The sequence below is a fragment of the Serinus canaria genome, chromosome 3, assembly GCF_022539315.1.
Source record: "Serinus canaria isolate serCan28SL12 chromosome 3, serCan2020, whole genome shotgun sequence".
In the NCBI taxonomy this organism is placed as follows: domain Eukaryota; kingdom Metazoa; phylum Chordata; class Aves; order Passeriformes; family Fringillidae; genus Serinus; species Serinus canaria.
Window position 1 is genome coordinate 1,107,509 of NC_066316.1, and position 15,321 is coordinate 1,122,829.

The following is a 15,321-nucleotide window of genomic DNA, read 5'->3' on the forward strand; positions in this document are numbered from 1 at the left end:
TTCATACTCTGAATAATTTTCAAGATGGTATCCCAGCAACAAGCATTCAGCAGTGTGTATGTAAAACTGGCTCTACTTAGATAAATAGCAGGAAAAGGCTGCAGTTTCTTCCAAAGACCCAAATGATATTTAAATTTTCTTTTCAGAGACATGTAGTAAACGGAAGGAATAAATCAGATGATTCAGAAAGCAGAGCCTCAGAGATTATTTTTTGCACACTTTGTCTTGTTTGCCATCAATTAAATGGAATCTCACCTTCAAAACCTTTCTCTCCACATTTCTAACCTCACAGTATTACTTCAGATAAGATTATTGTGTATTTTATACCTACTTTGCTACATTCCTTGGAATTTTATTTCAACCTATGAAGGAAGGTCTGGCTGTAAGGGGTGTCTGAGGGTTGGCTGGGGAAGATTCTGCCCCACTGCTCTGGAGCTCCAGGAATGGGCTCTGTTAAACCACTGGGGGAGCAGATGTCAAGGAAACCTCCCAGCACAGAGCTTTGTTTAAGTCAAGGCATCAGGAGATGCAGGCTCTCTCTGCTACAGAAGGGTTTTACCCCACCTCTTGGACCCCTGAAAGAAGGAATTATGCTGCAAGAAGCTTTCCTGGGATTAAAACCCAGCTTGAGCAGGGAGGTGGGAGCAGATGTCCCACTGTGGTCCCTGTGACTCCAGCATTAACTGGAATCACCTGCTCGAGGTCATTCCCATCTGAAAAAGACCTTCTTGAGGGCCAGGTACCATCCTGGAAATGCTCTGGGTTGAGCAGAGCTCCTGGATGAGCAGGATGCAATGGCTCACCACATTCCCACCTTTCCTTCAAGCACCTTTTGGATAAGGCAGGGGGGTTTAACCTGTCACTTATCTCCAGCTACAGATCACACCTCAGGCTAACACTGAAACCAAGCCTTGGAAACTGTGCACAGGTCAAATGCTCTCACAGGACTCCTCCAGGGCAGGTCACACAAACTCTGCCCTCCCTTTGAATCCTTTCAGGCTTCCTCCAGTGCCCCTGATCCCAAACAACTCCAGAGCAGAGGCGCTCAGAGGGGTCTCAGACCCTCAGTGTGGGAAAGCCGGAGCTGTTCTGAGGAGCCCCCAGCAGCAAGGGCAGCACAGCAGCTGAGCCATGGCCCAGCCCAGAGGAGAGGGCACAGCCCAGGCTGCAGAGAGCAGAGCTGAGCTGCTTACCCTGGAGGAGGGCAGGTTGCAGGCTTCCAGCGCCGTCTCCACGCGCTTCCTGTCCGAGGAGAACAGGCGGTAGATGCTGCAGGGACACAAACAGAGGGGCTGCTTTAGAGACAGGCCCTGATGGCCCTGGTGCCTCAAGGGTGAATATCTCTCAGCAGCCTATTGCCTCTTTAGCTGTTTATTTCCATCTGCTGGCTGCTCACTGCTGGCAGTGCTCAGCTTTAGCTCTGCCCCACACCAGCCCCTATCACAGCAGGCATTTATTTCAGCCATCACTGGGATCTTCATTCCCCCACTGACATTGCAATTTGAATCTGTTTATTTTCACACATCCTGAGACAAAGAAACGATGCTGCTGTTTGTTCTTTTTGTAAATTTTCACAAGTGGAAAGAAGCAGGGCAGAGGGGCAGAATGTCTGTGCCCAAAGGGCATTTCAACAGAGACACCCCATCACCACTGTTAGAAAAAGAAGGTAAAATGATTCCTCTAGGCACAGGGGTCCCATGCTCAACCCCAACACATCTTCACAGCCCAAAGTCAGCAGAGAGCACGTGGTAAGGAAGGGAACAGCACTTACTTCTTCAGAGGAATGCGCCCCTCTGGAGTCACCTGCAGCTTGAGTTTCGTGTAGCTGTGGAGAGAAAAGCACCCTGCTTTATTTCACAGCCTTTTCAAGGCCTTCTCCATCCCCTTCCTGGCTCTGGGCTGGTGATCTGATCATGTGGCAAGTCCCACTCAGCTCCTTCTCCCAGTATGAAAACGCGTTGGGATGTCATTATTGACTACAAACCTTCTCCTGTCTGTCCTGAGATAACTGTCAGTGAGTTTTGCACTAACATCATCTGGTAAAAAACGTGGCAAGATATTATTAGATATTGGCAATATTAGATATTTCAGAGGAGATTTTTTTTTTGTTAAAAAACTCAGCTTTTTCACATCACCCAGTGGTCTGCCAAAAGAAGAACAAACTGCGTGGTTCTAATAAACTTTCCTTTTCTTCCCAAGAGAAAATGCCATTAGCAACCACTTCAAAACCACAGTGCATGCTGAAACTAGGATAACTGGGATAGGAACGTTCCCACAAATCCTTGACTCCTCACAGTTTCATCTTCTGGAAACTGAAGCCTTTCGTGCTACTGTGTCACCAAGCACAACTCCCAGCACTGAGGGAGATTAAAACAAAGAAAATCACAGCAGTTGTTAAAAAAAAAACCCAAAGTTTCTTTTATTTTGCCTTCTGTTTTTTGAAAATTTTAACTACATTTTGGTGACACTGTTTTCCTCTATAACCAAGGAAGTTAGAAATAACAGAAGATGGGCAAAATCTGTTTATTATTGCACTTCCAGTGCTCCAAGGAACTGAATGTCACACAGAAAAAACCCTTCATTCTGCTTTAATGCAATCTGGTCTTCTCTTTCAACAAAAGGGATCTGACAGGACTCCAACCCACCCTTTGCTTAGTACACTGATTATAATGGGGCAATAATTTAATCTTCAAAGTCATACATTTCTTAAGTGACTGATTTGGCATCCGTGCAGAGGAGCTGGGAAACCTTACGGTTTCCAAGTGATTTATTAATTAGTGGGAAAAGACACAGGAATGCCATGCTTGCCTGCCACTGAATCCACACAGTGTGTCCAGTGACTTCATCTTTAATTAATATGCCTTGAAAACCTGCCAAAGAGCAGCTCCAGACAGGGAGCTCTGCTGCAGCGTGTGATGACACATTTCTCCCCTGATTTGGGGAGGAAAGGGCCCATTAGGTACAGCCCCACCCTCCCCAGTGCAGAGCTGTCAGCAGAGCCCCCTGGGCACCTGGGGATGGCAGAACTGTAGAACCAAACCCCCCTCCAAACCCATCTCCAGCCCGTGGAGCTGAAGGAAGTCACCAGCTCAGGTGGGCACAGTCCCCACTGCCAGCAGGCAGGGCCGACAGGGAATGTTAAATGCTCCCATCCACGTGGGATTTTGTCTGCCTAGAACATCCCTGCTGCCCCAAGCACCACATCAGCCACAATGCTGCAGTTCCAGCAAGAGCCACCCTTCAGAGCTGCCTCCAGAACTCCTGTGCACTGCAGCTGCACCCCAGCAAACAGCACGGGGAGGAAACCCAGGGATGCACACCCCTCCTTCCCACAGCAGGCACCTGGGGCTCTGGGGGATTCAAGTTCAGCACTCTGGGACATTCTGACTGTGCCTGCAGCCAGTGGAAGTAGCCTCAGGAAGTGCAGGGAAAGTTAATTTGGAGAGAAGGAGGTTTTAGGAAGGTCAGGTTAGTATTTAGCAGGACTGAGCCCCTGGCTGTGAGCAGGGAAAGGTGTTTGGGGGGGACACTAAGCTGACTTCAAGCAGCTAACTCACAGGCTGGGGAGGTGCAGCCCCTCCTTTAGAAGCCCAAAGGCCAGTGGGTATCCCAGTTCAACCAGCACTTCCTGGCAGGCTTTGCCACGCTGTTCTCAAAGCTCTGATTTCCACAAAACTGAGAATTGCTACCATCAGGTTTAGCCCTCTTCCCTTTCAGGTGTGTATTTCACCCCAGACCTTCTCACAAACAGCTTTCCTGCTTCATGGAAAGCAACTCAGCCTCTGCCCACTCTGCCAAGCAATGCACAGGGATGAATTCTCTCTGGATCCCACGGAAACCAGAGATCTGACTGAGGAAAAGGAACTTCTGGCATTTCTCTTTTTTGTTTTGCTATCAAAAAAAAAAAAAGACAAAAAGGAAAACAAACCAGAGGCAAGTCAGTCCAGAATATTCTTTCTTTTTAAATGCAGACCTTCAGCCTACAGCTGGACAAGGGGCAGAGAAGATTCAATTGTGACTTTTTGTGCAGTGATTGAACAGTCTGCCAGGAGAACCCTGCAAAGGGATTTTGCTTAGATGACAGGCTTTTAGAACCCCAGGAACCAGAGCTGTGTTTACAGCAGTGACAAGGCAGCAGAGCAGAAACAATAGATGGCAAGGTGAGTAAGAAGCTGGAGGGAATGATGCAGAGGAGCAGGAGCAGCTCCCTCAGGGTGACAGGGCCACTTACGCCTTCTCCAGAAACGCGTCCCTTGACATGTTCTGGGCCAACAAGTTTGTGGCCAAACTGAACACTTCATCTGACCATTCCTGTGAAGAGAAAAAGCGAATTAATGAGGCTCAGTTTAGATGCTCACTGACACAATGCAACATGTTTTTGGCAATTATGCTTTGGAGAAAAGGGCCTAATTAAAGCCTGAACTTGATTTTTCCGATTACATCTTCCCTCCTCATCTGGGAGACCTCTTTTCCTCATGCTACAAAAAAAAATGAAGACTGTTACAAATTGAAGTCCTGGCTCTACCCAAGATAAGAAGCAAGCTTAAAAACTCCCCGAGCAGCAGAAATACACAGGAGTACATTTCAATTACTCTGATGTGCAAGGCAGATGCAGCTCCAAAGGACTCTTTCTCCCTGATTGCACATCCTCACACTGTGGTCCTATCCCTCACTAAATATTCTCCCATTTTCCTGGTGTAGGGAGGAGATGCTACAGAGTCATGGAATGGTTTGGGTTGGAAGGGCAGTCCAAGAGGACCCAGATGGACACCTTCTCCTAGAGCAGGCTGCTCCTCACTGCTCCAGGCCTTCCCTTGCCTCCCTGACCTTTCCCAGGTTCCCAGCAGGGCTGAGCCATGATTGTAAACTGAATTTTAGACTCCCAGAGTTTGTGCTGCTCTCCTCCCTTGCAGGTCTCTCCCACAGCTTTTCATTGACAGCTTCAGTGTGTTTTTCCTTTCTAACTTGGTGCTTATTTGCTTTAATTGCAAACCTTTTCCATCACAACTGTGGTTTTGGATTGGCTTTGTTTCACCCCAGTGAAAGAAAGGGAAGGAAACAAGCAGTGCCTTTGCAAACAATGTGATTTTTTTTCTGTTTTAGTTGACAAAGCTTTCGGAGTTTTGTTCCAAACTAAAGTTATGTTTCCTTTCATAACAGTCCAAATCCAAAATTCCCACTGCCACACTCTTTGGGAAATATTCCCTTCTCCTTGGTCTTTCTTTTTCTTCAGAAAAGAAAAAAAAATATATATATATATATATATAAAGGAGGATTCCATTCTGACAAAAATGGATAGGGATGGGAAGTGTCATTGACTTCCACTGAAGCAAATCTTCCTGTGTCACTTTGGAGCTTAGAGCCTGTTTTACCCAAAAATCCTCATTTTCCCACATGGCCAGGTGATTGATTGGAGAAGCTGGGGGTGTTTTCCATCTTGTTTATATGCTAAGGTTTCTCCCTGACGTTCTCAGACCTTGTTCCTGAAACTGGTCTCCCACCCGTGCTGCCAAGGACAAGGCTGCCTGCATGCCCAGGGCTTTGGTGGCCTTTGCTGTCCCCCAGCTCTTTCTTGTGCCATTCTTCTTCTTTCATTGTTTTTCCTTCTTAGGTCTAGTTTGAAAAAATCAGGGGTGTGAGAAAGCAGAGGAGGAGGAGTCAGGCTTGTTAGCAACACAACTGCTTTGCTGTGAGTCCTGGAACAGGGAGCATATTAAGTGCAGCATCTGTTTTTCTTCTTGGCAACTCATTTTTCCAGGCTCAAAATAGGCTCATCTTGTAAACACTGCTTTGTTTAGGCACTAATAATAGCTGCTCAGGCTTCTCCCTGGGACACTAACAGCCACAGAGACTAACAGCAACACCAAACACTGGCTGGAAATGGAAAATACGCTGCCTTTTAACACACCTTGATGCACTGTTTTCATCCTGCTGCTGCTGCTGCTGGGCTTGAAGGTGAAATATTTTGTGTGAAACAGAAGTAGGGCACTTCAAGAGCATCCCACAGCCCCAGCTCTTCCTTCCCTTTGTCCGAGCTCTTGTTGACAGGAATGTGAGGGGAGCTCACTCATTATGAGCCTGTCACACACGTTATTTCTGTGAGCACTCTTGCCATTCCTTCCATTCTGTTCCTCTGCTGCCTTTCCCTGGCTCTCCAGAGCAACCCCATCGCTCTTGCCAAGCACTCTGAGGGCCACCTGCAGGCTGAGCCCTTCCTAACCAGGGCACCACTTGCTCATTGTCTCTCCCTTTAGGGTGCAGCCACCCCAGAGGCACAGCCAGAAAGATCTGAGATCTGCCAGGATCACACCAGCTCTGCAGCCACTGACCTCAGCCCCTGGCAGGAGGGGGAACAGCAGCACTGAGGACAGAGCTAAACAACAGAGAGATGCTTGGGCCAAGGTGTGCCTTGCTGCTTCAGCAGCCAAAGGGCTCCATGTCCTTGGGTTTGCTGCAGGGCAGAGAGCAGAGCCCACAGCCCAAGCCCACAGCCCAATTCCAGCAGGCAGAGCTCGGGGGGAGCACTCCCAGGGATGGAGGGCTGCTCTGTGTGGAGAGCAAACAGCCAGCTGTGGGGAGGTGACAGCAGCCTCCAGAGTGCCACGGGTGCTGCAGCCTCTGCACAGATGTGATTCAACAGGAAAACAGAAACCTGGGCTTTTTGAAACAAAAAAAGGGCTGCAGCAGTGCCAGCACCCAGCACTGAGTCCTTGTGGGAGTGGAAGGATCTGGCCTGCTGATCTTCCACTCCAAGCAAGCCACATCCATCGTGATGAGAGAGCTTCCTCCTGGCTGTGTCCTGCCCTGCCAGTTCACCTTCTGCCAGCCCTGTGAACCTGGCTGACCAGCAATGCAGCCGCTCAGTGCTTTGGCAGCAGCAGATGAGCAGCAGCTCCTTTGGAAATGTGCTGCTCAGTGCAGCAGCCTCTCCTCCTCTGCATGCACCAGGGCACCATCAGGCATTCAGTGCAGCACAAGAGATGGGACCTTTTTCACAAGAAAAGGCAGCACAGAGCCTTGAAAGCTCTCCCTTCAAATCAGGCCTGACTACGTGTGAAGGCAATGCTCCTCGCACATTTCTTTCTGGTGGGAGGTTAACAAAGCAAGCTGCTGGAATTCTACACTTTCAGAATTTCATTTTTTAAAAAACCACTTCAAATGGATGGAATTTATTTTATTCTACTGTTCAAGCTCTTACATACACAGGGGAAGCTAGAAAAATAAAGATGTATGCTGGAAAGGATAGTAAAGCGTGACTTGTGAATCATCCCTGATGACATCATTTTACTTCTGGAGGAATTCATCAGCTCTGAGTGATGCATTTTACCCAAAGCTCATCAAACCGAGGAGAAAGAGATTTCCTGGGGCTCTGGACAGGGCCAGGATTGGCAGTGCAGAAAGAACAGAGCTGCCATGAGAGGCACCAAAGGGAGCCTGAGCAAAGAGGTGGGAACAATGAGATGCTCCCTTCTGAACCTGCTGGATTTGGGAAGAGAGGGAACTGCTTTGGGAGCAGCCAGAGGCTGATGGGCTGGACTTCTTCATGTTGCGAGTGGAGACAGAGAAAATCTATCTCCACTAGATAGAGAGAAATATCTAGATTTTCTCTATCAGGGAGCCTTTGCTCAGAGCAGGGTTTGAGAATAAACTCTGCTGCTTCTGCAGCAATCTGTGGATGCTCACAAAGAACTCCTACCCCAGACAGGCCCTCTCAGATGAGAACAAGTGAGGGCTCTCTCAGTGCTGCTTCTCCCCCCACCAGGACACCCCTTCCTGCCTGCCCTTTAAACCTAATGAATTTCAAGCTGCATTCTTTGATCAAGATCATTCTTTGTCTCTCATCACTGATGCGCTTTAAACATCAGTCACTTTTCCCCGAAGGAACAAAAAAACCAGCACACTGCCATTTCTATTTACTGCACCTGAGGCAAGCTGAATAAGCCAAGACTTGCATTTTCCTCCTTTTCCCATGACTTGGCCAGTGGATGTGATAGCAGAGGTAGCAGCAGAAAAGGCAGCCCTCTGCAAAGGGAGAAAATCCTCTGATGGAAGGACTTGAACTGGGCTGGTCAACACTTGCCACACAACTTGAAAAACAAGGTGTCACCAATGAAGGGTTAACAAAAAACTATTCATGCACTGGAAAGGCAAGGTGGGAGGGATTTCTGTTGGCACTTGCTTTCCCTGGAACATCAGAAGGGTCAAAATTTGCAAGCGTGGCGCTGAAAACGCCTTGTTCTGACATTCCTCCCCAGAGCTCCCTGAGAGGTGCCTGATGTGCTTATTTATTACACTTTCTCTGACTCACTGCATGGGGCTCAGAGACAATAGAGACCAAATTCTGTGCTCTGCTTCATATCAAGTTGGTAAACAGGTTAAAGAGGGAGGAATTTTTAGATGGGATCAAAACTGTTTTGATTCGAACAATCAGGATATTTAACATGGCCTCAAAGCACACACAGCTCATCTGCACTGCCTTAAAAATTGCATCCTCAGGCCACAGTGCCCAACTGATCAAATATTAATTTATTTCCTCCATTGCATTTACAAATAAAAAGGAAGACTCAGATTCTTAGTTACTCGGATGGTAGGAGTTACTCAAGATTTAGAGCAGCCAAGCTTTCACAAAATATGATTTTATCCACTTTAAGGTTCCATTATCAAACAGAAAACAGCCCTAAAATACCCATTTCTGTGCTGTTTTAGCCAATAGATTATGGCTCACTGACTGCTGGCTAGACAGGAAAGTGCAAAAGAAGGACATAAGCTTCTGACTGGGGTGATTTTCCCTGCCCCTTGATAAGGGACAGCAATTTCTGCTGGTAAAGCTTTAGCATACCTTTTCATTTTCCTTGGTAAGCATAGCTCCTTTTCTTCTCCTGAAGAGTTATTGCAATTGCTTTCATTTCTGCAGTGTTAAGATTTCTCACCCTGTGGAGCTCTGCATTTTCAAGCCCAAGAACTGCACCTCCCTCTCAGCTCCTCGTGGACCACCACAAACTCCTTCTGTCTCTATTCTTCTGTGTCAAGGGAAAACTGGAAATCCTGGTTTTGCCAGTTGGCTAAAGAAGATGAGCAGAAATGGGAATTTGGCAAGCAGAAGTGTCCCCTCCTCCCTGAAGGCTTTCATCCTGTGACCTTTCTGCACCTGGCCTAACAATCCCTGTTGCTGTGAGGTGATAAAATAATCCCTTGCTGTTGTTAAATCCCAGCAGGCTGCAGAGAAGCTCTTCTCACACCATCTGGTGAAGGCCAGGATGTAAAAATGCCCTCTGAAAGTGTTCTGTGTGTGGATGGCTGGAGGCTGGGAGCAGAGCGTGCCCACACCAGTGGAAGTGGAGAGAGGAGCAGCTTTGGGATGTCTGTTGGAAATAGATAAAGCAAAAGTTCCCACTTCATTAAACTGGCTTGAATTGTAGAGAAATTGGAAGAAGAAGGAAAAAATCCAAACCCAAATGTGCTAAGTGTAGTTTTATGTTGTGGGTTGGACAGAGGAAACTGATGGACCTGCACGGAAAAAAATACTTTTCTAAGAAAATTATATTGACTACAAGCCTTATCAAGGCCTCTCAGCAGGCAAAATGTGACGCTGCTACTGAAATATTGATGTGTGTTTGGGGAGCCAGAGTGTAACATCTCCTTCCTGAGCTAAAATTTGTATGTAACACTGTTTTTCCTGTGATTATTTGGGATTTACAAGCAACGTTCTGAACACCAGCACACTTACCAGGGGCATCAATCTTGCTGAATAAACTCCTTGGGAAAAAAAAAAACCCCACAAACCAAAAAAAGATGGCACATTTCTTCCTGGGAACTGAGTGGCCCAGCTCCAGAGCTGAACTGTGCTTCATCTCACGGCAACTCCCACTTTCAGCTCAGCTATGCCTCTCTCGAAACACTCCCTCCACAGCCTGCCTCTGCTGTGACAGACCTTCCCCTGCCAGGTTGTTACCTTTGCTATGTCATCCTGGAATGCCACCAGGTTCAGGTAGGAGATGTTGACCAGGTCTGGCCCGTAGACCACGGTGATCATGCGGTTCTCCAGCCGGCCTCCCGCGTTCCCCGCCTCCAGCAGCTCGCGCAGCTTCGGGTCCTGCAGGCAACCAAAGGGTTAAACTGTCACCCACATGGTTTATGAGAAATCCTTTACTTAGGATTTTTTCCTCTCTTGAGAGCTGAGAAGCCTCAGGAACAAACTGCAAGCAATTCTTATCTGCTGCTGTGGAATGCAACGGGGAGAAATCTGTGATTGGCCCCGTCAGACTGTTTGCAATTGAGAGCCTATCACAGATCACCTGTTCTGCTGGTCTCGGTCTGAGAAGACCTCAGTTTACACATTCTTTTTCTATTCTTAGCTTAGCATGTAGTGAAATCCTTCTCTTTATTCTTTTAGGATAGTTTTTATATCTTATCTATCATATAATAATAAATCAAGCCTTCTGATACATGGAGTCAACTTTGTCGTCTCGTCCCTCATCCTGGGACCCCTCTGAACGAGGTAACATTAAACACTGCTGCAAATGCACTGAAACAGGTGCAGGAACTGCAAACACTCCCACCTGGAAAATCTGGGCCATTCTGAACATTTGAAAGGTGCTGGCCTGTTGGTTGTGGTCTGGCTAATTGTCGGAACTCAGGACATCCCTCTGGGAGTCCGGAGTCTCCTGGGACCCTTGCCAGGGGGCTCAGAGACCCTGGTACACAGCCCAGAACACCAGCGGGTTGGAGTGCGGGCCATGGAACAGCTTGGCACCTTTGCATGAGGAGATAGAGGCCACGGCAGTTTAGATGGTATAGGGATAAAGTATTCACAGAGTGGAAATGTAGGTTTTAGGATTTTTGGTATAGGGGTTTCTGGTGACAAGATGGAGGGATTTGGGCGTGTCCAGCCTTTCTTCTTCTTCTCTGCCTCCATCCTGTCTGGTGATGTTGGCACTTTTAGATTGGTCTAGAGTAGAAACTCACTGTCTAGCATAGATGATAGGTATTGGAGAATAACTGTAAATATTGTACAGGTAGTTTGTAGTATATAAAGATAACACTGCCCTGGGGGAGGGGGAGTGCCTCTGACTGTCTCTGAACGATCTCGGCTGGACAGGGAGAAAGAATTTTATAGATAAGATGTAATAAATAACCTTGAGACCGAAAAATGAAGAGCCCTGACTCCTTCTTCAAGCACCGGGCTGGGAAAAGAAACTTTTGAACTTTTTCGGGGTCACTCTGACCAGCTAGAGAGAGAGAGACCCCGGCAACTGGCAAAGGTGGGCCGAAGAAAAGGTGCCTGAGTGTGTGTGGGGACAGAGACAAACAGCCAGACTCCACAGCTAATGGCTCAATAAAACACTTGAAGTTCTTAGCCCCGAATGGAAAGGAAATCAGAGCTGTAAATCCTCCAGAGCTTGGAGCTCTGTGTTGGTGCTGGACAGGCTCAGAGCTGTCCAGCTGATGGCTGCACAGTCCTGTTCTCAGTCCTGCAGAAGTTCAGCAAACACAAACTGTCTTGCTTGTCAAAACAACACAATCTGTCCAAAGGCTACTGTCCCCAGCAGTGATTTCAATGGATTTTAGATAAAGCTGAAAATGAGAACTTCAGTTTTTCCTAAGGAATTAAGAAGACTTCTGGAATTAACTTTCTTAAACTCTCCCAAATTAAAAACAGAATTTTGGCATTGCCCTCCTCTTCCTTCTTCTTGTTCAACAGGTCATGTATTATTGCAATTATTAGCTATATTCCATTTAGATTTAGCTTTTAGCCTTCCCACCCCCCAGTTTGTATCCAATACAGAACCATGGACTCATTTAGGTTGGAAAAGACCTTTAAGAGCATGGAGTCCAGCTGCAGCCCCTGCACTGCCAAAGGCACCACCACCCCACGTCCCCAGATGCCACCTCCACACGTCTGTTTAACCCCTCCAGGGATGGTGACTCAACCCCTTCCGTGGGCACCTTGTTCCAGCCTGCCAGAGGAGTCACCACCTGACACTCCTGTGAAGGAAAGCTGCATTCAAGGATTTTTACCAGCTATTAATAGCCTGAACCTCAGCTGCACTGGCCACCTAAATGTGAGTAAAAACCTCAGGTTATTTGGTGACTCTGCTCATTTCTATCAGGCTGCTCCATTTCCAAGAAATGCACTCAGTGTGTTTGAAATGAAGAAAATGGGTCCTTGGCCTCACGGTGAAGTTTATGGAGACAGATGAAAAGCTGCCCTGCATGATTGGATCCAGCCCTTTGGAAAGGGCCTGGATCATGTGAAAGCTCAGCTTTCCTAGAAGGCAAAACTGCTCAGTCTCCTACAGAAACTAAAAATTGGCTAGCAAGGGAATCCCTGTGGGATGGCAGAGATCAACTTATTTCAAAACTGACACAATAAATGCTCTGCACTTTGAATTTCACTCTCCTGTGAACCCTCTCCTCACACCGCCTGCATATGTTCAGTTTGTGGTATTCTTAATATTTAATAACTTTTTGAATAATAATCTAAATTTCCACCAACTGATACCAATTAAATGTAATAAAACAAGGTTAAGATGATAAAAAAGGGCCATTTGTCATGGATCTTGCAGGAATTCCTGTACCCACAAGACATCAATCTAAAGGGCATCTCCTGATGGGTATCATACCTTCTGGGAGGCAGTGGAGCTGGGTGTGTGTTCATCAAACACTTCACCAGATTTAGGAAAACAGTTTTGGAGCATGAGGTAGAAACTGCAAAGAAAGTACAGGGCTGTCTATCACAAGTGCTGAGCCTCTTTAAATACTGGGTATGATGCCAAGTGTTACAGGAGAAGAGACAGAATGATCCTATTTAAGGGCTCTGTAAATTGTGAAAATCATTGTGCTCCCAGACAAAGATGGTTTCGTGGGTAAACAAGTTAATCACAGCCTTTCACAGGAGAGGAAAACAGGAGGGGGATACAGAAATAGTAGTTGTGTTTCAGAGCTTTCAGAGGATTCAAAGGAGAAAGACAAAGAAATGGTATCCTTTAGATCTGGAGAAGAGCTGGAGAAATGCCCTGCAGTTGCCAAGTCAGTCGTGGGGTATTACTTGATGGGTTCCTTTCTCTTTTATTTACAGGCTGGATGTTTCAAAGCTTTGTTTTATGTCTCTGGGAGATGAGAATCCATCTCCTTTTTACCCTCTGCCGTTCCAAGCCCAAATCAGACAGATAAATGCCTCTGCTCAAGGGCCTGTCTGGGAACAGCATCATTCTTCCTGGGCTCAGACAGAAGGGGATTGTCTATCTGCTCTCCTCCTTCCCATCACTGCCACTGCTCCCTGCCTCTCCCTGGCTGAGCCTGCTGCTCACAGCTCTGCTCTGCATGAGGGACTGCAGTGGGAGCACCAAGAGAAGAGGGCAGAACCTCCTCCTGTATTTCCACCTGGCCAGGGGATGTCTCAGGGGTGAATCACACTCCACTTGGACCAAGACAGGCATCAGCCATGGAATAAAGAAACAAACATATTTGCAACGAGATGCTTTTCCCAAGGAAATTCATCACAAGCGAAGTCATCTGGCACTGGCTCCGTTTTCAGAAGTGCAAATTAGTGGCAAATCAAGCAATGTGAGTGTGGGTTTGGTTTTCCAAATCCAAGGGGGTTTTTTTTGGCCAGGTTTTACAAGAAGCAGTTAGACAGACCATTGTCTTTGGGCTGCTGTGTTTAATGGCTAAAATGTGCATTTTTCTGCTCTGTTTAAGGCTTGTCTAGCACAGCTGGAAGCACACAGTCCATGACAGCAGTGCACTGTCCAGCACCATCCCAGCTGTCCATGAGGGGAACACACCACAATTCCTGGGCTGTCTCAGTGCAACCCACAGACCCCAAAGACATATTTTAACAGCTGCTTTTTAGTATTTTTAGAAGTTTTCTATGTTTCAGTTCAGTGCAAGAGAATAATGTTGATGCTCACGTGGCTCCCAGCCATGCTGACCCCTGCCATGGATGTATTTGCCCTTCAGGGGTGACAGATGCCCTTGTCAGTGCCAGCCTTGCCCTCAGCTGATGATCTAGGTATGATTGGTGCTTGGATCTGAAGTTCTCACACACCAAACCCCCCTGCCAGCTCCCACATTCATTCCTCATTCCTCAGCTCCCTTTGCTGCAAGCACTGCTGAGGAGATGAGCACAACATCCTCTCCCAACATCTTGAAGACTCTCAGTGCCCTATGAATCAAAGCCCTGTGGAAAATGCCAGCAGGTTTTCCCGTGGAGATGGCAGGAAAGCACATGGGGAAAAAAAAACCCAAAGCAAGCAGCAAGACCAAATTTAGCTTCTTTTATGGAAATGGGATTGATTTGGTGATTCCATTTGAGGGACTGACACTGGGAAGCCTGCTGCTGGTTGGGGTTGTGTTTCACACACTGGCTCAGGAGGGCACAGATGGGTTTTGGGATAAGTTCTTTATTAGCAACATCCTGAGCTCTTTTTTTGGGCATTCAGAAGAATGATACCTATTTAATATTGATGGCAGTAACTTCTGGAACACCTGAGCTGCTGAAGTTTGGGAACACACCCATGGGATGGCCAATAAACAGCAGCCATTGGCAATACCCACATAACTCATCCAAGTTCCCTTGGTAGCTCAATATTTTAAGTTTTTGATGTTTCCTTTTGCTTCTTGCAGTCAAAAGGGATCAGCTTGGCTTTTCCCTTCTGCTGGAGTCTGGAAGGAGCTTCAGCTCAAGGACTGGAGGTGCCTGAAGACTGCCCCAGAAATAGGTCAGGAAAATCAGTGTTTGGATGGGACAGTGCTGCCTAAATTCCCAGAGGGAGATGGAATTTGTGAGCAGGCAAATGTGGAGGAGGTGATAAGGATGGTGTTGGCAGCACAAAGAGCTTTAGAATCTATCAAAAATCAAATTAGTCATGTCAAACTGGGGCTAAGGTTGGTCAGAGGATTATCTGCTCATTGGAAAAAATCTTCCCTATTTGGTTCTGCTGTCTTGGGAAACTTATCAAAGAAAATATACCTTAAATCAATGGGAAATTAAGAGAGAATAGGGGGAGGGGGAAAGAAACATTAAAAAAAAAAAAAAAAGCTTATGGAAGTCCTTCCATTTTCATGAAGGAATGCAAAATAATGGCTTTTTGTTAGAAACCAGGGTCCTGTAGACAGATGGATAAAAATAGATTTCAATCAGACTTCCCAAACTTGCTCCTGCTGTATTTCCTTTTCACTGGAAATCATAAGAAGAACAGAAACTTAGAGAGGCACCTCAGCCACATCCCAATCCCTGCTTGCCACTGTGACTGGTGTTATTAAAATGCAGGTCCTAACCCTGAAATCCCAATTAGTGTGTGCTCTGCACAGCACAGC

General features: G+C 46.8%; 1 protein-coding gene across 1 annotated transcript in view; it reads right to left on the reverse strand.

Moving 5' to 3' along the window:
* PLCB1 (phospholipase C beta 1) overlaps positions 1 to 15,321 on the reverse strand; it is a 323,846-nt gene that overhangs the window by 125,158 nt on the left and 183,367 nt on the right. The window contains exons 4-7 of the mRNA XM_030236244.2: positions 9,953 to 10,093; positions 4,232 to 4,311; positions 1,772 to 1,825; positions 1,194 to 1,269 (exon numbers count right to left, since the gene is read on the reverse strand). Of these exons, the coding sequence (XP_030092104.1) occupies positions 1,194 to 1,269; positions 1,772 to 1,825; positions 4,232 to 4,311; positions 9,953 to 10,093 (351 nt within the window). The remainder of the gene's footprint in view (positions 1 to 1,193; positions 1,270 to 1,771; positions 1,826 to 4,231; positions 4,312 to 9,952; positions 10,094 to 15,321) is intronic.